This window comes from Penicillium samsonianum (assembly GCF_028829775.1).
Source record: "Penicillium samsonianum strain IBT 33392 chromosome Unknown utg000007l_segment0_segment0, whole genome shotgun sequence".
Lineage (NCBI taxonomy): Eukaryota > Fungi > Ascomycota > Eurotiomycetes > Eurotiales > Aspergillaceae > Penicillium > Penicillium samsonianum.
The window spans coordinates 1,433,222-1,456,816 of NW_026643265.1; the positions used below are offsets into that span (position 1 = coordinate 1,433,222).

At 48.3% G+C, this 23,595-nt stretch overlaps 10 protein-coding genes across 10 annotated transcripts; 6 read left to right on the top strand and 4 right to left on the bottom strand.

Moving 5' to 3' along the window:
- Positions 1 to 775: 775 nt before the first annotated feature.
- Positions 776 to 2,558, top strand: N7471_011383 (uncharacterized protein; the record flags this gene model as incomplete). The annotated part of the gene is made up of 4 exons (XM_057284102.1): positions 776 to 1,080; positions 1,153 to 1,582; positions 1,638 to 1,774; positions 1,829 to 2,558. The coding sequence occupies 4 exons, from the start codon at positions 776 to 778 to the stop codon at positions 2,556 to 2,558; spliced, it is 1,602 nt and encodes a 533-aa protein (XP_057130368.1).
- Positions 2,559 to 2,806: 248 nt separating this feature from the next.
- N7471_011384 (putative NAD binding Rossmann fold oxidoreductase) lies at positions 2,807 to 3,985 on the top strand (the record flags this gene model as incomplete). The annotated part of the gene is made up of 2 exons (XM_057284103.1): positions 2,807 to 3,133; positions 3,245 to 3,985. 2 exons carry the CDS (start codon positions 2,807 to 2,809, stop codon positions 3,983 to 3,985), a joined length of 1,068 nt encoding a protein of 355 aa, XP_057130369.1.
- Positions 3,986 to 4,611: 626 nt separating this feature from the next.
- Positions 4,612 to 5,636, bottom strand: N7471_011385 (inositol oxygenase; the record flags this gene model as incomplete). The annotated part of the gene is made up of 2 exons (XM_057284104.1): positions 4,612 to 4,668; positions 4,725 to 5,636. 2 exons carry the CDS (start codon positions 5,634 to 5,636, stop codon positions 4,612 to 4,614), a joined length of 969 nt encoding a protein of 322 aa, XP_057130370.1.
- Positions 5,637 to 6,376: 740 nt separating this feature from the next.
- Positions 6,377 to 7,527, top strand: N7471_011386 (putative glycerol dehydrogenase). The gene is made up of 3 exons (XM_057284105.1): positions 6,377 to 6,802; positions 6,859 to 7,239; positions 7,305 to 7,527. Exons 1-3 carry the CDS (start codon positions 6,442 to 6,444, stop codon positions 7,502 to 7,504), a joined length of 942 nt encoding a protein of 313 aa, XP_057130371.1. The 5' UTR covers positions 6,377 to 6,441; the 3' UTR covers positions 7,505 to 7,527.
- Positions 7,528 to 8,013: 486 nt separating this feature from the next.
- Positions 8,014 to 8,475, bottom strand: N7471_011387 (uncharacterized protein; the record flags this gene model as incomplete). The annotated part of the gene is made up of 1 exon (XM_057284106.1): positions 8,014 to 8,475. One exon carries the CDS (start codon positions 8,473 to 8,475, stop codon positions 8,014 to 8,016), a length of 462 nt encoding a protein of 153 aa, XP_057130372.1.
- Positions 8,476 to 8,924: 449 nt separating this feature from the next.
- On the top strand, positions 8,925 to 10,050 carry N7471_011388 (uncharacterized protein; the record flags this gene model as incomplete). The annotated part of the gene is made up of 3 exons (XM_057284107.1): positions 8,925 to 9,268; positions 9,310 to 9,627; positions 9,681 to 10,050. 3 exons carry the CDS (start codon positions 8,925 to 8,927, stop codon positions 10,048 to 10,050), a joined length of 1,032 nt encoding a protein of 343 aa, XP_057130373.1.
- A 2,567-nt stretch (positions 10,051 to 12,617) lies between these two features.
- On the bottom strand, positions 12,618 to 14,529 carry mirD (putative MFS siderophore iron transporter; the record flags this gene model as incomplete). Its single annotated transcript, XM_057284108.1, has 3 exons — positions 12,618 to 13,549; positions 13,604 to 14,217; positions 14,294 to 14,529. 3 exons carry the CDS (start codon positions 14,527 to 14,529, stop codon positions 12,618 to 12,620), a joined length of 1,782 nt encoding a protein of 593 aa, XP_057130374.1.
- Positions 14,530 to 15,637: 1,108 nt separating this feature from the next.
- Positions 15,638 to 16,517, bottom strand: sidH (enoyl-CoA hydratase/isomerase family protein; the record flags this gene model as incomplete). Its single annotated transcript, XM_057284109.1, has 2 exons — positions 15,638 to 16,227; positions 16,289 to 16,517. The coding sequence occupies 2 exons, from the start codon at positions 16,515 to 16,517 to the stop codon at positions 15,638 to 15,640; spliced, it is 819 nt and encodes a 272-aa protein (XP_057130375.1).
- A 490-nt stretch (positions 16,518 to 17,007) lies between these two features.
- On the top strand, positions 17,008 to 18,396 carry N7471_011391 (GNAT family N-acetyltransferase; the record flags this gene model as incomplete). The annotated part of the gene is made up of 2 exons (XM_057284110.1): positions 17,008 to 17,964; positions 18,025 to 18,396. 2 exons carry the CDS (start codon positions 17,008 to 17,010, stop codon positions 18,394 to 18,396), a joined length of 1,329 nt encoding a protein of 442 aa, XP_057130376.1.
- A 3,957-nt stretch (positions 18,397 to 22,353) lies between these two features.
- On the top strand, positions 22,354 to 23,302 carry N7471_011392 (oxidase ustYa family protein; the record flags this gene model as incomplete). Its single annotated transcript, XM_057284111.1, has 2 exons — positions 22,354 to 23,032; positions 23,094 to 23,302. 2 exons carry the CDS (start codon positions 22,354 to 22,356, stop codon positions 23,300 to 23,302), a joined length of 888 nt encoding a protein of 295 aa, XP_057130377.1.
- Positions 23,303 to 23,595: the final 293 nt, after the last annotated feature.

Consider the following 23,595-nt stretch of genomic DNA (forward strand, 5'->3'; position numbering starts at 1 on the left):
TCCTAATTATTCGTAGGGTGAACTTGGTCTAGAGCTTTGACTGGAGTGTTTTCGTATCCCACCGGTCTGGCGAGATGACCGATGACTTCATTGCAGATTTAGTAGTGGGCTTGAGGATGGGCCATCTTAAATCTAGGACACTCCTGCCGGGTGAGAGAGTTCCTAAGTATAATCGGCTCATGGATATCGAGGCAGAAATATTGGGAAAAGGTGAAAATTGCCTTCATGCTGGTTCACATTTCAGGGTAGCATCCAAGTATTGAACCTCCTCCCTCCCCTTCTCATCTCCAGACTTCAGTTATACTCATTTTCAAGGTTGGCATCAACACAACATGGTACGGCAGAATATAGCGGCACATCGGACAAGGGGCATTTGATTTGAGAACCTTTGTAGAAGTTGTTTTACCTTCTTAGTGTCGTAGCTATGTATGGCTGTACTTTTTAACACATACTCGTTATTCGGCCATGACGTCGCAGTCATGGTTCATAGCAACATTCGGATGAGGGCTCTGCTTAAGCTGCTCGCATATATGGGTCTCCTACTTGGTCCTTTACGAGACTCCCAAGGCACTCAATCACTTTTATGGCGAGTAAGAATACGAACAACGCTTGATACAACACGAAAAGATAACTAGACTGTCATGGCCAAGACCATGTGTTGGTGAGAATTGCCGAGGTCGGGGTTCTCCGCGCCTACCCACTCCGACCCCCTTCTCATCCCCGGACTTCACCTGGGCAGTTATGCTCTAATTTGGTAACAACAACAACACCAAACATGTCCGCCGCGGACAACCCTCCAGTCCCAGGGGATGCGCTGGACCTCCCACCCCGCGCCTTACGCGACGTTCTCCGCGTGTGTCTCAGCGCCAAAGAATACCGATTCGTCCACGAATCAGTGATCAAACGCGCCCCTGCCGTGCAAAACAAGCTCCCATCTCCATCTCGCTACGATGCCATCGCTCGCCCGAAGAACCGACACAGTGAAGCCGCTATTCGCTCATCGCTGCGAGTCTTTGTCGGCTCCGGAATCGCGTTGAAGTTGGCGGATCTGTTGATTACTCGGTTCCAAGGCGCTCCACAGTAAGAACAATTTATTCTACCAAGAGACTCCTCTTTTTAGGAATATGCACTGACGCTGGCTCTAACCAACAGGGAAAAGACCCGAACTCCCCTCCTCCGATCTCCCAAATTCCGTCTCTCCATCTCCCTATCCCTCCTCCTTCTCATCCATCGCCTCCTCTACCGCTTCCTCATCCGACTGCGAGCCAACCTCCGCACTGATGATGCGAAGCCGTTCAGAGAGCGCAACCCGCGTGTCTCGCGGGCGCTGACCTCGCGTTTTGCGCCAGCGATCGGCGCAAGTCTGGCGGGTTTCGCCCTGGGCATCTGCCCGCAGGACCAGCTCCGACTGACTGCGGCGATTTACACAGGCACCAGGAGTTTGGAGTTCTTGTTTAATGTCCTGGACTCTAAAGGCTGGCTGGATAAGCGCCCATGGTGGTTCGGCAGCTGGCTGTTGATGCCCATCTCATTTGCGCAGCTCTTCCATGCGTTTGTGTTTGATCGCGAGACTACACCTAATGTTTGTGGTCGGGAATTTTTTTCTTTGAGTTACGGTCGCTAATTTGATGCCATAGTGGTTTGGAAATGTCATTCTCAAGCTCTCGCCGAGCTACATCCAAGGCCGACCGGAGTCACTCCCCGTCGACATGGCCTGGCCCGAGAAGGAAGAGATTGTGAACTCTCTTGCCTCTATTGCTGATCTCCGCTGGCCGTATGTTTGAAGTTGAGTCTGTTAAAGAGTATAGCGGTCGCTAATATGATACAGGGCATTCGTATCTCCAATTCTACACCCGGGTGACCCCAACACCTTGCCGTCATCAGTGGCTTCAATCTCCCCAATCACTGGCCCAGCACACCCTGCCATCTCAAGTCTATCATGCGCTCTCTTGCACCCGAACCTCCCGAACTGTAGCACCGCATTCTTGCATCACATTCTGCTCTCCGTGCCGCCGCTTGCCCGGTTCCTCACAACCGTCACTCTGGCGCTTTCGATCCCCAAACTTAAGAGTATTCTGCTTCAGCCTATTTCATCAGTGAATACTATCTCGAAGCGCATTATTACCATGACGGCGGTTATCTCTGCTGCAATTGGCTCAGCCTGGGGTAGTGTCTGTCTCCTGAATAACAACTTACCCCGAACAACACTTCCTACCAAGCGGTTCTTCCTTAGTGGAGCACTGGGCGGTCTGCCATTTTTGTTCCTGGGCAACAGCCGCAGCACATTCCTCTGGTTTTTCCGGGCCGCTGTTGATTCGGCGTACAAGACCGGGGTCAAGCGTGGACTATGGAAGGGCCGAAGAGGCGGTGAGCTATTGTTGTTTGTTCTGTCCTGGGCGCTCATGGGGTCGATCCTTGAGGGGAACCCTGAGGCCGTGCAGGGTGGTGGACTACGTAAGGGTCTAGCCTGGCTGAGAGGTGATGGATTTGCAGATCCAGTGGATATTATGAAACGCAGAATGCGACGGGAATCGAAGAAAGCCGACGGAAGTGAATGAACGAGTTAATAGCCTCTTTTTCCATGTTCCGATGTCATATTTTTGGAGTTCAATTGGGGTGGAATTCACTTTCCGACCCCACGTTTGCGGAGATGATCTTCGGAGACTGGCCTCCGCATTTTACTGACCTCCGCATTTAGTTCCTTTATAACTAGAAGCTCCCCAGTTTCAATATTTCCCCTTCATTAGCAATTCATTTTTATTTCTCATTTATTTCATTGATATCCTCGAGCTCTGCATTTTATACAATGACTTCCCAAAGATTGAAGATCGGCTGTGCTGGCCTAGGCCGCATGGGAAAGCGCCATGCCCTAAACTTCCTGCAGCGTACTCCCCGAGCTGAGCTTGTTGCTGCCAGTTCCCCTGACCCCGTCGAGCTCGAATGGGCCAAGATTCACCTCGAACCCTTTGGCGTAACCCTGTACCAGAACTACGATGACATGCTCAAGCATGAAGGTCTGGTTGCCGTGGTGGTTGCATCGGCAACTGTAGTGCATGCCGAGCAAGCAATCAAGGCAATTGAAGCAGGCAAGCACACTCTTTGCGAGAAACCTCTCTCTACAAGTCCCGAAGTGGTAAGTTGGTTGTATTTTGAATCCGTCTCAACCCCAATCAATCCAATCTACATACCAAATACAAAGAACCAAACATTGAAATCAAGAACTAACAATCCACCTCTTATACAGTCCCAATCCGTCGTCGACGCAGCAAAAAAGAACCCACACCTCAAAGTGATGTGCGGCTTCTCCCGACGCTTTGACAGTTCCTACCGCGACGCATACCAGAAGATGCAGTCAGGAGCGATTGGCACTGCATCCGTGCTCCGCAGCCAAACCTGCGACAAACTCGACCCGAGCGGCTTCTTCGTCGCGTACGCAGAGTTCTCCGGCGGCATCTTTGTAGACTGCTCTATCCACGACATCGACCTCACACTCTGGTTCTTCGGCGACCAGTGCAAAGTGAAGTCCGTGACGGCGATCGGCATCACAGCCGTCGAGCCCGACCTGCGCAAGCACAATGACCGCGACAACGCCGTCGGCTTGGTCGAGTTCTACGACGGCCGTATGGCCTACTTCTATGCTTCCCGTATGATGGCCGCTGGTCAGGAGGATACTACCGAGATTATTGGCACAAAGGGAAAGCTCTCCGTTAATACTCAGCCTGCGCTGAACCATGTTAATATCTATGATGAGTCCGGGATCAGGAGGGAGATCCCCCAGAACTACTATGATCGCTTTGAGTATGCGTTTGTTACCGAGGCGAATGAGTTCTCGGCTGCTTGTCTTGATAACACTGCGCTGCCTATTGACCTTGAAAATGCTGTTAAGGCTGTTCGGATTGGTGCTGCGTTGCAGGAGTCGTTGATTACCCAGAAGAAGATTTTCTTCGATGAGGATGGGAACCGGTCCGAGTTGGCTCGTTTGTAAATAATGTGTGACGTGCCTTTGGGGTTTCAAAATATACACCATATACGTTCCGTGATGTTATACATACCCTTTCAAATTAAGACGATATATGACTTCCAATGTTTCAATATAGGCAATCTTGTATTCTGGTTTAGAGTAGACCCATCCAACTCTTCATGTTGCGACATCGAAGGGAAATTATTTAGTAAATCCATTATACGTACCCAGTGACCGGGGTGTGCTTTGCATACATAGTAGCGTCGACTGGTGTTAGTGATAATTAATACCATTTGCAATTCAACATACTCATTTCTCATTTACTTTGTTGGGAGAGGTCTGCAAAGATGACAACATGCATAGTGTAATGTGAGATTATTGAAGAATTTGAAAAAGGCTAAGTGCTAGAGACTATGAAGTTTGACAACTTTCCGGCATATAAAATAGTGTCTTGAAGAGTTCATTACTTTCGTCTCTATCAATCTAATTTCTGGATTTGATTGCCTTGGATTATCGACAAAGTGTGGTTTCTAACGCTAATTGAATGTGATGGCATGTATCGTGGCTATCTCATGGAACTGAAAAAGGAAAAAGGGGAATCATGAAACAAAGTGTGTAGAACAAAGACGCATGGAGACCAAGTCGCAGATCTACCACTTCAGGACCTTGGTAGGGAAGTACTCGTCGATGAGCTCCAAGTAGTACGGCTAGAAAAAAAAAGTTAGCCTCGAGTTCACACATCATCAGCAGAAGTAAAACATACCTTCAACTCCTCAACACTTGGAATTCCATCACTCTTGCTGTACAAATCATAAGGATTGAATGCCTTGACCGCACGCAGCATATCACGGTCGTGGTCATTCATCAACTCGTGGTATGCACCAGCGCTGTGCCACGGATAGAAAGAGTGATAGCGGATCATAGCGAGCGCCTCATCGGGAAGGGTTGACTGCTCCTTAGCGAGGTGGTAGAGGTATTCATCGTGGCCCCAGGAGAGCATGACCTTATCAAGACCACAGCCGGGTGTGTAGATACCAAACTTGGTATCGTAAATCTTGTGGCCGAAATCCTCGTTATCACGGAATGATTCGCGGCCGTAGACGATCTTGTCGTCGAAGCCACAGCCGACGGGGAACGTGTCGCCGACAACGTCCCATTGGCCTTCGGCATCGAAGAAAAACAGAAGCTTGCCCAGGTCGTGGATTAGACCGGTCAGCTGCATCCAGCGGGGCTTGCCGTCGCGGCGAATAGCCTCGGCGGACTGGAGGAGGTGCTCGATCTGGGAAAGGCTGGTGTCGGGGTCTGACTCGTCGATCAGGGTGTTGAGCTTCTCCATGGCTTCCCAGACGGTCATCTCGGCGCGCGTCTTGCTGTGGAAGTCGTGGCGGGCCTTCAGGTTGTAGGCGACGGTCTGCTTGGTGTGTTGCTCCTGGTAGAAGTTCTTGACTCGCTCGTTGGCTTCGTACTGGCGGAAGTTGGTCTTGTCTTTCTCCTTGTCGAACTCGGACGCTTCGTATAGACCTTTCTCTTCGGCTTCTTTCTTTTCAGCCTCGCGCTTCTTCATGTCTTTGAGAACGTTGATCTCGTCAATAGCGTCTGAGAGCTCTTCAAGTGCCTGGCCATCCCGCTTCTTGAAGACAGGGGAGGCCTGTGGGGAGATGGCGACTGGTGCCATTTCGACTGTGCAGTGTTTGTTGATTTTTATAAAATATAAGATCGATGCTTGAGATTTGCCAAATGAAATTGCAATGTCAAATCAGGAAAGTCTTGGAGTTGAAAGAGAGATAGACCCTAGGATGTCGAGTATATATATAGAGGGTCGATGCTAGGAAATCCGATATTGAAAATATCGCGTCTAGATTTCCGATGTCAGCTGTTGTGCGAGGGTTCTCCCCATATCCATTTGCCTGATTTGCCATGACATCGATGTACTTCGACTGCGGGACGAAAAATTATGAAACATCACGGATTCTGGCTTCCGGGCCGATGAAGATCTGGGTTGCTCTTCAAAAGGACGACGATGATTGGCAGCCACAACGTCCCCACGACCCCAAGCCAACCATGTGGAGTGGCTGTGATGTCAAGTGGAGAGGAATTAGTCGAACTGGAAGACGGTTTCCGCTGATCTGCTGACTTTTCTTTTGGAGTATGGCCTGGCGGTTATTGTATGGGGATATTCAATCTTTTCGAGATGCAGATGATGGAGATGGTGGCAATATACCCCTCAAGGAAATATTCTAGAAAACATCGAACATCGTAGAAGACGATCAAGGTGATTGATGGAAAAACCCTCCCGACCTCTTGGTCAAGAACCCTCGGAATAACCCCGATAGCCGCGTGGGGGTGTTACCCTTTGTAAAACCCCCCGCCTTTCTTCTTTTCTTGAACATTTCAACTTCAATCTGTTTATATTTCTGTTTACATCCCTTATTATATATTGTAAATAATCTTCTTTGTCTCTTGATACCCATAAATTCACAATGGCTGCCTGCGATACCCGTTTTAAGCTCAACACCGGCGCGGAGATCCCCGCACTCGGCCTGGGAACATGGCAATCGCAGCCCGGCGAGGTTGCGCGCGCCGTATTCCACGCCATCAAGGTGGGCTACCGTCACATTGATGCCGCTCTTTGCTACGGCAATGAGAACGAGGTCGGCCAGGGCATCAAGGAGGCCATTGACGCTGGCATTGTCAAGCGCGAGGATCTCTTCGTGACTACTAAGCTGTGGTGCTCCTTCCACGGCCGTGTTGAAGAGGGCCTCCAGCAGAGTCTGACAGACCTCGGACTCGACTATGTCGACCTCTACTTGATGCACTGGCCTCTGGCAATGAACCCCAAGGGTGAGTTGAACTTCTTCAAATATGCAAATTCGAGGCGCTGACCACTTCCACCGCAGGTAACCACAACATCTTCCCCAAGCTCGCTGATGGTTCGCGGGACATTATCCACAGCCACTCCCATGTCACTACGTGGAAGAGTATGGAGAAGCTCGTTGGAACCGGCAAGGTCAAGGCCATCGGTGTTTCCAACTACAGTGTCAAGTTCCTCGAAGAACTCCTGCCCCAGGCCACTATTATCCCCGCTGCCAACCAGATCGAGAACCACCCCTTGCTCCCCCAGCAGGAGATTGTCGACTTCTGCAACAAGGCTGGCATTCACATCACCGCTTACAGCCCTCTTGGCAGTACCGGCAGCCCGCTGTTCACTGCTGAGCCCATTGTGGCCGTAGCCGAGAAGCGTGGAGTTACTCCGGCTACTGTTCTGCTCAGCTGGCACAGTAAGTATTCCTAAAGGTTCTGCGCCTTAGATTGGATATAGCATACTAATTTATTGTCCTCCTAGTCGCCCGTGGCTCTTCAGTCCTAGCCAAGTCCGTCACCCCTGCCCGTATCGAGGCCAACCGTGCCGACTTGGTCCACTTGGACGCTGAGGATCTGGCTTCCCTTCGCAAGTACAGCGATGGCCTCCAGGCCGAGGGCAAGCTCCAGCGCTTTGTCTACCCTCCGTTCGGTGTCAACTTCGGCTTCCCCGATAAGCAGTAAGCTTTCTTCGTACCTGAAAAAAAAAAGGTCGATAGACGTGCTACATGTATAGAAAGGACTGGTGCCTTTTTTTGTTTTATGATATAGATATCAAAATGGAAGATTTATGATTTCATGAATAACATTGGATACCTGAACTATAGAAAGGCCGTACACGGACTTATTTGCTCTGTAGATATAGCAATTTTTCTATCCCTCAAACTGCCCCACCCCACTCTATACATATGTACCCAAGTCCATATGCCACTGCGTAATTTAGCTCTAGTCTAACTATTTATTGTTTCAGTCTCGCTTTTGCTTCAATTTGCGATTGATACCACTTCAAATTCGACATTTGACTAAATTGAATCTTATTTTCTGTCCTTTTTGCCTCACCACTCAGTGAACTGAAAGCAATGCCAGAATTCTGACACTGAAGCCAATCAATGGGAATCTGACCAGAAAGCGGAATAGAATCGAGACCGCTGTAGCTTCCCATTTCAGGCCCCACCATACCCCAACTGCACTTCCTACCACCCATCCGTCACAGCACGCAGGCCCAAGCCAAGGCTAAGATAACCACCACTAGCTGGCTCCCCAGCACTAGGAAATGAAACCTGCTCATTCAATTCATCTTTTCTGGTGCCTGGGTAACCCGCGCAATGGCAGCAGTCGTCAGGGTGGTGAAGACAGCGGCAGGATCTATGCAGATCCTGCCGTGGGTGGTAGCAGCATGCAGGGTTCAGCCCCCACACGCTGTATCCCTCACCGTGGCGCGAACTAGACTGCTCGGCCATAGATCCTCCGCAAACCGAGATGCAGGGCACCGCTCGGATAGTCTGCGTCTGCGGCAAGTTGCTAGACGCTGAGGCAGGCCGGTTCCACGGGTTGATGAATGGCGCGCCCGCATACGTGGTAGTTTTGGGTTGTGAGGGGAGAAGGACTGGAGGAGCGGATAGTGGTTGTTTTCCCTCCTGGTTGTTATCTGGCATTTCAGAGGAAGGCCCGGGGGACGGCCATTGTGGATGGAGAATGTGAGGTGAAAGTGAGGGAATTGTGACAGAAAGTTGATTATCTCTCGTCCGCTGGCGCTGGATTGCCCGGTGTCGCTTTCTCGCGTCCTTACCATGGTGATTATTCTTGCGCTTCTGCGCGGTTGTCTGTCCTATGATAGTCTCACCGTCAGAACTCAGTTTGGTGATTTGAGACTCGGCGCTTTGGAGTGGTCCGGATGGATCGGGTGGATGACCGGTGCTGATCTCCGAATCGACGGAAATTTAATATAATCAATTACCCATTCAATAGAATTGATTGAAAATTACTAGTGGTAGTTATGGCATTGCAAAACGCCACTAGACACGGAAATTGTATAAGAACCGACTCCTCCCCTTGAACCCTGCATAGTCTAGCCAAATCCATCTCCAAATTTATTTTCAACATAATGGCAGAGACCCTGGAAGAATGGGCCCTCTTGGAGCCCCTTTGGGACAAGGCCATCCAATCACCGTTATCCATCATGTTGGACGAAAAACATCAGATACTGGAATGGCCCGCTATGACAATAATGCAGGCCAACGCCCAAGAATACTTGAACTTCTCGGTTGACGATCTTTTCCACAAAGCAGCCACAAATCCGGATTCCCTTACCTACCCAGAGTGTCGTCTCATGGATAATGACTTTCGAATCATGAAGCTGCTAGATCAAGTCAAGTATTCCAACGATCGCATGCGGTGGGGAGTCGAGCGGCCCGATCTCATCGAAAAAGAAATCAGGCACGTGCTATTGTACTCTCCCCCGTAGAGGTACAAGCATTCGACAACTTAAGGGATGAGAAACTCCCTTTTGCAAAGCAGAGGGCACATTTTGCTGCTCTTCAGGCGAAGCGGAAGCCTCTCGCAATGCCTCGGGGGTGGATACAGAATGTACTCGAGCAGGAAGGTGAGATGAAAACCTTCGGCTTTGTGATCTACCACCCTAAGGTTCAGGACAAAAATATATGGGAGAAGTTCCGGGAGAAATTTGACGAGATCCTTGACGAACCCATGTTCTCGGCGGACGGATTTGATCTAATCGAAGATTTCAAAGTAGCGGAATTCGTTGAGTCCGAGATTCCGAACCCAGACAATTTGGATATTCCCAGAGAGTGAGTCCGACAGATCAACGCGACTTGTAAGCTATATAATACTGACGAAATAGGAAATTCCGCAACCTTCGGACAAGGAAGGACTTGAAACCAGGACTCTTGTCCAATGTCTTTTTGCTTGCATCAAACGATGCCTGTGAATCGTACATGATAGGACGACAAAAAAGCTATCTTAATGCAGTTGATCCTGACTGGTCTCAAACTGGTATTGACGAAGATGGTTACGATGGACGTGTCAAAATCAGCGCCACTCAAATCTTCTATCGGTTTTACGAATTCATGTCAACAAGAGAGTTTACATTGAAAGATATCTGGCACGATTTCCACCAGGTCAATCAAACTCAAACCATTCTACCCGGTCCACTTGTTGCTTGGCATCTCACAAATCTTGACAAGCCTGCTCGTGCTTGGCCTGATGCATGAATTACTCTCCGGCCATACTGCTTTCTCTGAGAATCGTGGTTCGTGTGAGATAACTCTCTACCCATGAAGGAGATACAATTACGAGTGCAACCATCATTAGTAGTATGGGGAGACTAGGTAGGTCTGAGAAGATTGAGTAGTCTGAGTAGATCGAGTAGTCTGAGTGGACCGAGCGGTCTCAATGGGCCCGGCTGTTAGTACGGTTTGCACATTCCACAAGCATCTCGTACAGGGAGTCAAGGAGTTCTCCCTCCCCGGCGTTGATAGGCCGAGCTCGAGTCGGAGGAGGATGGGGAGAGGCACCCGGTTTAGCAGAGATGGCGTAAGGAATGGGAATGGTAGGAAATGCCAGTAAGTCTGACGAGATAAGGTCCTCAGTCGGTTCGGTGACTCAAGAATCACCTTCAGCTGAACCAGGACAGCCCTGCGATGGCGTTCCATTTATTACTGCCTTGGTATTCCTTTTACGGTTCTTCCGCTTTCTGTCCTTGATAATGGCAGGTGATCTAGATCGTTTCTCCTTTTGCTCCAGTGGGCTTTGTGTAGCCGGTTTGCCACATTCGTCTTCACGAATCTGGCTTTCAGCGATTATGCTCCCTCGCTATTGAGATTACAATCGTTTGCCTAATATCGCCATGACGATCATACTTCGTCTTGCACCAGGTCCCATGCCAGTATATCAGACACTACAAATTTCGAAGTCACGATAGGGAAAAGCGATGGCAATTTGCGCTGCATGCATATTTATCTTCCCTAAAAAAGCTTGGATGGTGTCTCATGGCCTGCTATGGTGGCTGGATATATGCATTGTTGTTTCCCTCTCAAGAATGAGACCAATATTTGAGGGCTTTTGAGGTCACGTGTGACAACCACACGGTATATATTAGGTCACTGAGGATTCATTCCAGGCAAGGTAAAGAGAAAACTATATCATTAGAATATGCCCCGCATGTATCTCATCAATGCCTCTCCTCAATTATATCCTATAAGACAATCCCACCAAGGTTCGAGTGTTCATAGTCCTATGCTTCAGTGCCTGTTAATGCAACTGGCATAGATATTAGGGTTGCATAGTCTGGAGAGACACATGTGGACATTGATATGGGATAAGTATTCAAGCCCAGGTAGTCTAATTGGTAGATCGCTAGCGAACCATACCTGTTCCTGACGCCCTCCAAGCCACCAATGCGGGTTTGAATCCCACGGAGCCCAAGTCGTTGTCGAGATAAACACGCTAGGAATCATATCGAGTGCTACCTGATGTTCAACGAAATTCAAGCTTAGTGGCAAGAAGCATACGTGAGTCATCCAGCAAGGCGCCAAGCAGTCAAAGTTATGCTACTAGGTTGGTGCTTTTGAAGTACGTAATGAGCCTTCGTGTCCACGGGTAAGAAATGACTTCAGATGAAGTCGGCCGAACGCGGGCATCCACAGGGGACCATGGGCTAGCGTTTGGTGGGTCATGTGTGTCACTATGTACCACTGAAGGGCTTCGGATCAGATAAAAACGCCACAGTACGGTAAAATAACCCAGACTAGCAGGCCAATCTAATCAGATGATCAGAAAAATTATCAGATTCGATACCATTCCGACCGTTTCCAGGGGAATACACCCGAGGAGCATCCGGCTACGCCTGAGCACGCGGCCGTACCCACTCAGCAACGTGGTAGGAGCTCGGCTTGTTTTCCCATAGGGAGAAATGTTCCAGGGAGATCACTCTGAGCCCGCTGCCTGACTGTTATTGCTTTGCTAATCGAAATACTGTGGGTCGAGGTTCTCAGCCATGTGTGAACAGGGCTGTTTGAGCCGAAAGGAAAGGAGGATTTCTCGGTGCTGTGCAAAAACGGCAAAGGCGCACCTGGAAAAAAAAGTTATCAGATCTTTTTGGTCCCTGGTTCCACGTTAAAGTGGATGGGCTTTAGTCCTACGTGGATCTATTCAAATGACGTCGAGCTTTGTAAATTGCCAAGGTAGGTATGGAACACAGCTATGTTATGTGTATGTATTGCCCAAGTCCCATAGAATTCATTTGAAGCACATGGAGACAGTATTTGTTTCTTACCTGGATACATAGATTACTTACATCCTTACTAGCGGTATATTTCTATAACTTACTTAAAGTACCATATTACATTACATACCATACCGCAGTCCTCCCGATAAACGGAAACAAACACGAAACGAGCTGCAGGTCGCTGAAAACTCGGCGTGGAACCTTGTGATTCTTGGCGTACAAAGTCCAGAGCGGTATAAACGTTCCGGGAAGTTTGTGCTTGGCATAATGATAAGCAAGCTAGCTGCCCAGGTATCCAGCCGCTCATATTATTAATATGTGTCACAGCTCATTGTCAAGTGGGCTCTACAGATTACAAGAATAGAAGCATTGGTTCAGATAGTTATAACATTCAGCATTCAGATCGTCATGTGAATATAATTAAATAATAAGATACAAAGAGCAAAGCCGGTCGATAACTGCCTTGGGGCAACTAGCCGTGTTTTGGATATAATAGGAAATGTATCATCAACAGTGTCGGTGTCGAAAAATATCTCCAAAGGCGAAGGCACCTCAGAAGACGGTGCCCTTGACCTGAGCAACCTTCTTCAGGTCGATGTCTCGGATCATGAGAGCCCAGAAGATGCACAGACCCATGAGACCGGTGCCAACAGCAAGCATTCGTGTCTGAGAATAGGCATAAGCTTCCTGAATAGCTAGTCTCGCAGCGGATCCGACCGGATAATCCAGTTGCTTAGCAAGATCCTCGTAAATCAGATCGATGTCTCCCATCGCAGACTCTGGAAGTCTCGTCGCAAGGGCTTTGTGGAATGTGTTGGTCCAGATTGCGGCGCAAATGGTAGAACCGGCAGCATTACCAACAGTACCCACGACGTTCAGCAGAGCAAGGACAGTTGCGACGTGCTGGTGGTCGGCGGCAGCCAAAATAGCAAGCTGCTCAACAATGATGAAAACAGATCCACCAATAGAGATGAAAATCTGGCACATGACAAGATAACCGACAGATTGGTTGGGACGGCGGAAGTGAATCATCAATCCCTGGGCAAAGATGTACAGCGGAACCGCAATGTAGAGAGTCCACTTGAAGCGACCAGTCCTGCGAATGATGAAACCGACTCCGAGCAAAAGGAAGCCGGAGACCACGTCGAAAGTGTTGCTAACGTAACCAGCCTCAGAGATGCTGAGGTCATTGACTACCTGCAAAAAGGATGTATAGTAGTTATTCCAGCAGTAGTAAGAGAGCTGGTATGTCGCGTCGAGCAAGCATGCACCAATGATAGTGCGATCGGTCAACAGACTGAAGTTGAACATTGGCGTGGGAGCAAAGCGGAACTCCCAAACAAGGAAGACGCCTAGCATAACAAATCCAAGCACGATCATAGCAATGATGTAGCCTGATGCCCAGCCGTTAGGAGCGTAAGTAGAAATGCTGAATGGAAGGAAGAAGACTGTAAGGCCGATAGAGAACACGAAAACACCAAACACTATGCAAGTTAGTATTTCGCAAGGGCAAACGCCTTAGAAATCTCTTCACTTACAATCGAACTCCTTGGTATAGAACCAAACACTTTGGAGGAAAGCCCGGCCGCTTGGCTCCCTGACTGCAAGACCGTTCTCCCTGGCCTTCTTCAGGTTGGCCTTCAAGATGAAGTAAAGAGGGGAGGCAACAATGGGGAAGATGATGGAAAATGCACCAAAGGCCCATCGCCAGCTAATGTCATTGTAGAAGCCCTCCGCAGCCTTGGGGCCAGCGAATGCTGTGATGATATATGGCGAGGAGGTGAAAGCGTAAGCCAAAGCTCGATTCTTGAGCTTGGAAATGTCGGCGGTGATGACATCGACGCAGTATGTCATACCTCCAAATCCAATGCTGTAGAAGACGTAGGCAGCGCAGAATGTGGGAAGGTTGTGGCACACAGCCATGAGAACCAGACCGAGCGTAGCAAAAACGGTCATGACCAAGAAACCTTCTGCACGGCCCCAAACGTCCATTACCTTGGCAGTGGGAATGTACACTGCGGCTGTCATGGCGTCTGCGACAATATAGATAACATTCAATAGGGAGTGGCTCTCAAAGTCACTGGTGACATAGCTGAGCAAACTGTAGTTAATCGAGGATTGCATAGCATTGACGAAGTACAAGAACCAGATGCTATTGAAGAATCATGTTAGTGAACAAACTGGTTTGCACGGGTCGATCGCCCGGAGTTAAAAAGACAAGAGCTTACTTTGCAAAAACCGCAATCAGCATGGTCCTCGTCCAGCTCAAAGTCACAGCCTCGACATCTTTGACACCCTGCTGCACGTCTTCAGTGGGAACTTCAGGGTTTTCCGCGTTGGCTACAGCAACGGTCTCGGTGGGCATTTCGCTCTTTTTTTCGCCATCAGTGCCCACAGCGACTTGAGTAACAGACTCCTGGGTCGATGACCGCCGGAAGGCAGATCGGAACCTGGAAACACCCATGTTGTTGATATGGAGATGTGGAAATATAAAAAATAGGTTGGAGGAACTCAAAAACCATAGAGCCCAAGGGAAGTCCTTGCCCTTATAGCAAATATAATCTCTGGTTATTAGTACTCCAGATCCAGCGCTTAATAAAAAATACCGAACTCGGCAGATTGGTACAATCTTGGAAGACTAATGCACGCCACACCCTGAGAAATGAACCAGTAGGAAAAGTCTTGGCGATGTCTTCGCGTTCATTCGCTGGGAAATCAAGTAACCGATAATTTTCTCTCCTCCAGTAGGGGTTCTTTGCGCAGGCCATGTGTGGTCACCCCACTCAAAGCGCCGGCCAGAATGGGACATTCTGGAGGCAGAATCTAATCAGATTGCATGGTTGACGGTTTTGCTACCGGAGAGACGCGGCGAAGGCAATGTTAACCGGGAACGGAACCGCTTCAAGCTCCAAGCAGCTCGTGGAGGCTTCCTGTAGAGGGAATTAATACGTGAGACGAGCTTGGCATAGCTTGGCACCCATAATGGAATCGTCCCGCCGCGACAAGAAGCGGAAAAAGAAATAAGAAAAAAACACATCCTTAATGAATGAGATTGGGTCAATGTGCTTGGGCGTCGTGGGGCAGCACTAAAAGCTGCCAAACGCGTGAGATCCGTGCAGATTCACCCGGTTGTACGTATGCACTCCGTCCATCGTACAATATAGGAAGTGTCAGTGGGTATATTGTACTCCATAGGTACTAGCGGTATGTAACATATGGTATTACTATACGGATCTCAACTTGAATGAAACGTCCATGGGATTTCCTAGGATGATTTAGAATGTCTAGACTAATGGCAGACTTCTCCAGGTATGAAAATATCCCCAGTTATTTCCCTACATATTTTAGTAGATACACACCTCTTCCTCTGGGTTTAAAGTGCTTACCACATGCATTCTGTTTTGGATCCAAACATTCCAAGGTTCCCACAATAAAATATTAAATTACGTCACGTTACAGTTAATCAGATAAGTACATGCCCCACTATCAACCATGGCACCGCCATCTGACAGTGGAAACTACTTGCGCCACCAAATCTGATTACGGTGTAGTGTGAGTGGACTTTTTCCCTCTCACAATTTCGAATTCTTCCAGCTTGGTGACCGTTTCTCCACAAAAGCCTGGATGCCTTCGGCAAAGTTAGGACCCCCGACCAACCGAGGATACCACTGATCCGCCAGATCTGATACAGTATCCTCCACACTGCCAGCTTCCCAACTCATTCTAACACCGAGACGGCCAACAATAAGGGAATCAGGGCTATTTTTGCACATGACTTCGGCAACTTCAACAGCTGCTCGGACAACATCGGCTGATGAATCCACCACTTGACTGATAAGACCCCAGTCATGTAGCGTTTTGGCGGTCACGTTCCTGCCAGTAAGCACGAGATCCATAGTGCGTTGCAGGCCAATCGTGCGGGTCAACCGTGGCAAACATCCGGCTACTGGCACGATGCCTCGCTTCACTTCCGGAAGGGAGAAAATGGCCGAGGATGAGGCTAAGATAAGATCGCAATTCGCGACCATCTCGAAACCTCCGCCCATGCAGATGCCGTTTACAGCGGCAATGATCGGTTTCTTGCCGGTCCGGCGAGGCAATCCGGCCAGGCCCGGGGCAGACATGTCATTGACGACACCAGCCTTGTTCATTGCGTTCCATTCTGCTCACTTCAGTCAGTCTTTGTCTTCGATATTTTGGGTGATACAAGAGAAGAAACCCACCCCCTAGATCAGCCCCTGTACAGAAGGCTCGACCGACACCGGTGATTATGGCGACCCATAAGCTTTCATCTTCATCGAACAGCTCCCAGATCTTAGCGATCTCGCGACTTGTAGTTTTGTCGATGCAATTTAGCTTGTCCGGTCTATTGATTGTGACCTGGACAACCCGCTCATGCGGGAAAGAGATGTAGAAATTCTCATGATTCAAGGGCCCTGATCGTAAAGACATGATGAATTGTGAAGTAGAATATGCACAGTATTGTGACTAATTCAACTTTAGGCTTCGACTTTATATTTTCTCTTGGGCCGGGCTACGGATTATGTATTGTCATTCATAGGGGGAGCTCGGTCGCAGAAAGGTTCCACGGAACCTCGGAACTTAACACCAGAACAAGCAGGCGATATCGGTATTCGCTCCGTACAACATACGGAGTACAAATTTTGTACATACAATATTGTACATATTTGAAAATAACAGCCCCATAGGCTGATCTCCGAAACAAAAATTCTGCTTTGGGACCTGTAACATATGAGAAAGGATTCGGCCTCGGTTACTATCTCCTTAGTTGATCATCCTTAGCCGTTTTAGGGTCTCCCCTACTCCGTACATATAATCTGATTGCGCAGGGCGGGGAGCTGCTCTCTTTTTTTCTTACCCCGAAACTCCAATTCCTTCCCAATTCTTGATCCTACTATTGACGATCGAGAAATCTACGACAATGGCCTCAAAATCACACCAGTACCCGTTGGTCAAGCTACCACACCCTTATCTGACCGCATATCGTGTGAACACTGTCGCTGGATCGACACCGGCTAAGCGCAACTTGACACTTGATGAGCAGCCCGCAAAGGGCCGGTCTTTGCCTGAACAGCTGCACTCAGATTCGCTTTCATGGCTTGACTTGACATTCATTCCCAAAACCGAGCAGCCGCCTATCTCAGATAACACTCCCTGGGGTCGCGCGCGTCGCAGTCCCCAGACTGTCTTTCAGTGGTCAGGGAACAGCGCCCCTTCTTTGGGCCAAATTTGGAACGTGGTTCACGCCATTTACCTCGGCCACCCGACAATCGAGTATTTCAGACTGACTCTGTCTGGTGCAGGGCAGGAAGTCATCCACAATGAGCTTCTTACCACCGGATTGGCAATCAATCACCCAAGGAACCTGCGGGACAGAGAAAACAAGGCTCTGCAATTTGATGATTTGCTGATCCTCCGAAGCGCCTTCTGGCAAGGTGCTGCTTCTCCATTGGGCCCTCGGCCCATCTGGGTGGTGGGAGATGGCACAGACGGCCCCATGCGGGAGCCTTTGTCTCAGTATCCCATCATGCCGGAGAACTACCAAATGACAAACAAGTTCCCCGAGGAGCCTGTATATACCCGCCACCCGACTCGCCGCCCCAAGCCGCACCCCGGGTCCATTGCATACAGTCGCTACATTCCAGAGATTAACGAGCACTTCTCACTCGAAGTCGTTGACTGGCAAAGTGCCGAGCACGTCCAGCTGTTTAACAAGTGGCAAAATGACCCGCGTGTTGCCGCAGGCTGGAATGAGACTGGAACTATCGAACAGCACACCGAATATCTGCGCAAGCTGCACTTCGATCCCCATGTGCTGTGCTTGTTCGGACGCTTCGACGATACCCGCTTCTCGTACTATGAGTTGTACTGGTCAAAGGTAAATTTCCCGACTCAGTTGCCCTTTAGTCTGGCATTGACACTAACACCTTGTCCACAGGAGGATCACTACGGCGCCCACTACGATGCTGGAGACTATGATCGCGGCCGTCACTCTCTCGTCGGCGATGCCAGCTTCCGAGGTGCACATCGCGTGAATGCCTGGTACTCGAGCTGCATCCACTATGTCTTCTTGGACGATCCCCGGACCGCCAATGCTGTCGGCGAGCCCAAGGCTACTGGCGCGACCATCTTGTCCTACGAGAACGCACAGGGACTCACAATTGGCAAGTACGTCGATCTCGGACATAAGCGGTCGGTGCACTCGATCTGCAGCCGCGAGAAGTGGTTCCAGTTGTGTCCCCTATTCTGGGACGGGCGCGAGCGGCCTCTGGAATCTGCTGATCGCGCCGCCTGGAATGCCAAACTGTAAATTTGCTTTACCTTTCTTGGCTCTTTCTTGACTCTGATCGGCAAAACTTACAATATACAATGTACAAAATTTCATGACATATTTTTTTTTCATTTGCCGTCATCATCCCGAGACAAGTGGGGGTAGCTCGTGTTGCTCCACCTTCCTTGTTGGGGCAGTTTTTCCAGCAACGCGTTGTCTACTCCGCCTTGCCCCAATCAATCAGATAATCTTTCGGAGGTTTTTATTTTTTAAATTACATGTTGTGACGGGATCCGCTTGGCTTTTTTCCAGTCTTTGTGTGTAATACTATGTAATATTAACGGTAACATTGCTTCGGATTACGATGGACTCCCACCTGGGCAGATTACAGGATGAGTTAGTCAACCCGCCGCCCTAAGCCATCCACTGAGCCTGAGCTGCTCACTGACCTGATCGCTCAACCCATCGCTCTCCCCTGATCAGTCCCTTCCCTTCTCGTCTTACTTTCTAGCTTTTTGCCCGCTCCGATAGTAGCCGGGCTACTACTAGTGTTCCTAGGAGTCCAGATCCAAAGATAACGTATTCCCACGGCGCCATAGTGCTCGCGATTTTCCCGTCGATCGAATGTTTATCAGGCGCACCGCGTCGAAGCTGCCTTTGAAGTACAAAGTATTTCGCATGGAAATGAAGGGCTTCGAGAACAGCCCCCCACTTGCGGCGCCTTCTCACGAGGATGGCACAAGCTTTTGAGAGAATGAGTTTCTATAGTTCACTATCTACTGTCCAGATCTCAATAAGATTCTCGATAATAAAGTCTCGATTGCTGTTGTGGCTGGTGACAAAAGTGCCGATACATTTTATGCGCGAACGACTGTTCCCCAGTCCGAGATTCTCAAATGTCCTCGCTTCTTATTCCCCGGACATCACCTGGGATATGAAGCGGAACCGGCTATATTTGCTTCAGCGCTAGCCAGGGCTTTTGAAAAAATGACAACAGCCCCACGCCATATTTGAGCCCTTGTCGGAGCATGTTTTCAGATCTACATTCCATACCAAACGATTCATAACCTGAAGACAGGGGTCTGCTGGTACCTATGTTGGGCTAGCTTGGTGTTGGTGTTAGTGTTTTGGACTTGCCCGTATAGAATACGAAAACATAGTTATTTTATTCGCTTCCTCGAACTTATAATTGACCTCCTTACGAGCTGATACCTCAACTCGAAGCCTATAGTTACATGCAAGGATACCGGATACCCTTAGGTCACACGCATATTATTCTCCCCGTCACTCGGGTTAGAGATCATCTATATCCTATTTCTTCGAAGATCATTGATGCAGCAGAGCAATGATTGGGTCCAGTGCTGCATCCAATGGGGTTCTCGGCAGATAATACCAATATACAGAAATCCGGCTATTTTAAACAGTCACCTGGACTAAGTGGAGCAAGACCAACCTTTCTTGTTCAAAATACTCAAACCCTTCATATATTCGGAGTCATTGTTATCGAAGGCAGCCTAACAGCGAGAGCGGCAACCAGTCCCCAGCAGGCCTTAACAGAGGTGGGTCATTATCCCAGCTCATAAATACATTCTGCATTGAATCTAGAAGTCGCACGGTGGCAACACATGGGTATCTGCGAGATGCACCTCCACATAGGTTCGAGGACTAGGGTATCTCTCCTGTAGCACAATTAAAAACAATGCACGAGTATATAAATCATGAAGTCTAAGTTGATCGGAAAAGCACCATGTTGTCAGTATCTTGGAGAAAAGGAAAAAACTGAACAGGTTAATATAATATCCCAACTTTGAAGTCTTTGGCGACTGATGCGGTAGGGATATCAGCAATTGATTCCCTGTTAATCTTGTTTAGCTTTGTGTTTACTTTTAGTCTCATCATTGACAATCTTTCTATTGGCGATTACCCGTGGGCCAGGAAATACATCTACGTAAAAGCGGCGCACTATTCTATGTCTACAAGGGCAGCTGAGCATAAATGGGAATTTATAACCACTGATTAAAGTACCTTTGCATTTGCATTAAATTCTGGGGAAACCTAACTGCAATAGGGAAAACCCATAATAAGGCAGAAATCAATGAAGCTTGTGAGGAGCAATATATTGACAACCTCTTCCTCCTATACCAATCCACGGATATCTCACTTGCGCCGCAAATTAGCAATTCAGCACCAAGAATCGTCATTGCTCTTTCCGCTCACTTACAGCCTTGAAATAGATGACATAGGTCAGTCCTGTCTGTAGCCAGCCATCGAAATTCATACAAAGGGTTATCACTCACAAGCTATTCAAAGCATGCTAGTTAGTCCTGTTTCAATCTAACAATATTATTCGAATCGAAGGTTATCACTCACAATCTATCCATTAAACATTGCAGTTAGTCCCACCTCTATCCAATTATCTCGTTCAAACAAGGGTTATTACTCACATCCTATCCATTAGTGGTTGCGGTCAGTGCTGTTTCAATAGAGCAAGGTTCTTCGAATCAAAGGTTATCACTCACAGCCTATCCATTACGGATTGCGGTCAGTGCTATTTCAATAGAGCAAGGTTCTTCGAATCAAGGTTATCACTCACATCCTATTCCATTAAATATTATAGTTAGTTCTCAAGCAATCTGATTTAGATCCAAGGGTATCACTCACATCCTATCCATTAGGGATTGCGGTCAGTCCTGTTTCAATAGAGCAATATTGTTCGAATTAAAGGTTATCACTCACATCCTATCCATTATAGATTGCAGTTAGTCCTATCTATGATCACACATAAGAACTACCACTGGGGTCTCGTACCTGACGCACGACTAGTCCGGCTGGAGCGGCCATCGCGACACCGATAATGAAAGCACAAGCAAAAGCAATTAGACGCATAGCTGAGGTGGTTTTGGCTGTAGTTGTATCAGCGGATATAGTGTTCCGGTGAAAGGGTCGAAGGAGATATACAGTAAACTGGGTAAAATCTGGTAGCTGTTGGTCGTTCGTCTGTACAATCTAGAGATTACTGGCGGAGAAGAACAGCATTGATATAATTTTCCCCCCAATTTTTCCTACGGCCAACTCATATTATTAGAATATTATTAATGTTGACTTGTTACCCCTTCCGAATTCTGCTGATTGGACCGGGTAACTGATCACCCCGATCGCCCCCTGCGTCCAACAATCCAACCCAAGTTGATCTGTAGAGTGATCTGTAGAGTGGAACCCCCGGAGTTGTATTCAAAATGTTCACTGCTTCTCTATCCTACTATTTAATTCTGTTTGCGTTTCATATTGTATTAAGAAGCTCGGAAAGCCTGTCTGCTTGTCATGTTCTATTAAGAAAGCTCCCAGGTGACCTATGTACGTATTTTTCATCCAGTGCATTCCAGATAGACTATAAACTTTTAGTAGGACTCTTGGCAATTTTGGGGCGATCGACAGTGGGTACCGTTGTGAGATATCGCGCGAGACCAAGCGCGCCTTCTTTAACTACTCCGTAGCGAGGGACACCACGGCACGGAACGGGAGCTAAAACCTAATAACGCAAGCCACAAAAAGGGCGACGGGGTCAGAAAGGGGCAAAACACCAAGTAAGCGGTAAGAGGGTCACATATCATGCAAAGCTACTCCGTAGTAGGAGAAGGCAACTAGCGGAACGCACATTTATGTTGCACAACACATAAGTTGCTCGGCTGAGATCGGCTCAGCTGAGATTCGCAGATCGTCATCTCGGTTTTCATGCGTCATTATTTGATGCTTGTAGTACAAAACTCCACTATACCTATTCTGGTCGACAAAACTAACATGCACGAAAATGCGATCCTGTTGCAAGGACCAGCATTACCCCGTTTTTCAGGTGACCCTATTGCCGCTTCCCATTTGAGATGATCGGTCATTCCAAGGTTTTTCCAAGCTCTGCCTTCATATCCATCCGAGTTTAACTTTCCATCGAGGAATATTGCTTTAGGTTTCCAATTCGTCATCTGTTCGGGAAACCTATCAATGCGAACTCATTCCTCGTCAGCTCGTGAATCCGCTGGCGAAAAATGCCCTGGCCAAGATGCAAACTTGGACTTGAGGGAGGAGGAGGAGATTGAACTTTTGACTACTGGGGAGCGAGCGGAGTCAGTTTACAATAACAAGGCAGCGGAAGCAAAAATCAAGTACTGGAGAGGGGCCGTCTACTGCCTTGCGCTGCTGTTATTTATCCAGACCTGCTTTACCTTCTGGGTTCTAAAAAGCCTCCCAAATTGGACGGCATGCGAAATCGGATTTGCAACCGACCTAGACGATGCAAAGCCATGGATCTCACTCGAACAGACGCGCTTTACCAACTCCCTCAGAGCGGACGAAAATGGCATGCTTTACAAATTCAGCAATCCTGACGACCAGACCTACACTGGCGCACCGTCAGAGGAAATTGAGAAAGCCTGGGACAAGCTTATCAGTGGGCGTTACGTCCGCTTAATGGAATCCGAGATCGTGAAACTCAACGGAAGTGCCTATGATCATCCTCTGGAGCCAGTTGTGGCGAGAAAGCACATGATAACATCTTCCGGTGTTTATGGCGGCATTGATGTGATGCATTCACTCCACTGTGTTAATGTATTGAGGAAACACCTCAACTCGGTCGATGACCTAGACGTGCACTTATCGGCTCACTATAAGCAATTGCACCTCGGTATGTTCCCAATTCTGCAAACCGAGCCATATTCCATATTGGCTGACCACAATATTTGCAGATCATTGTATAGACCAGCTTCGTCAGTCTATAATGTGCTCTGGAGATTTGACCCCGGTTACGTTGCGGCCGGTATGGGAAGGCAAGAATCATACTCATCTGCTTCTCCTGGGGCAAACAGAACAGAAACACACATGCAGAAATTTCACTGCACTAAGAGAATGGGCAGACCAGCGAGGGCAAATGTATGGCCATATATTATGGCCATGACAAACAGACCTATCAAAATTGAATCGTTTAACCAGATCTTTGTTTATGTACCATCACCCTTCTGTCAGAAAATAAAGAGAGTAGAGAGTAAGGAAAACCTATGCGATTGATATTCTAGCAACTTTTCACATGGAGGCCACGCCCTACCGCTCTACGATAGAGCTGACGCTATAACCACCACTTCTTGTGTATATCTAGGCTGCTGGCTAGTATAGCGATAATGATAGTTGCCCAGGAGAAAGGTTAGAGAGATATAATGTAGAAAAAACTGTTGCTGGTAAGTTGGAGTATAG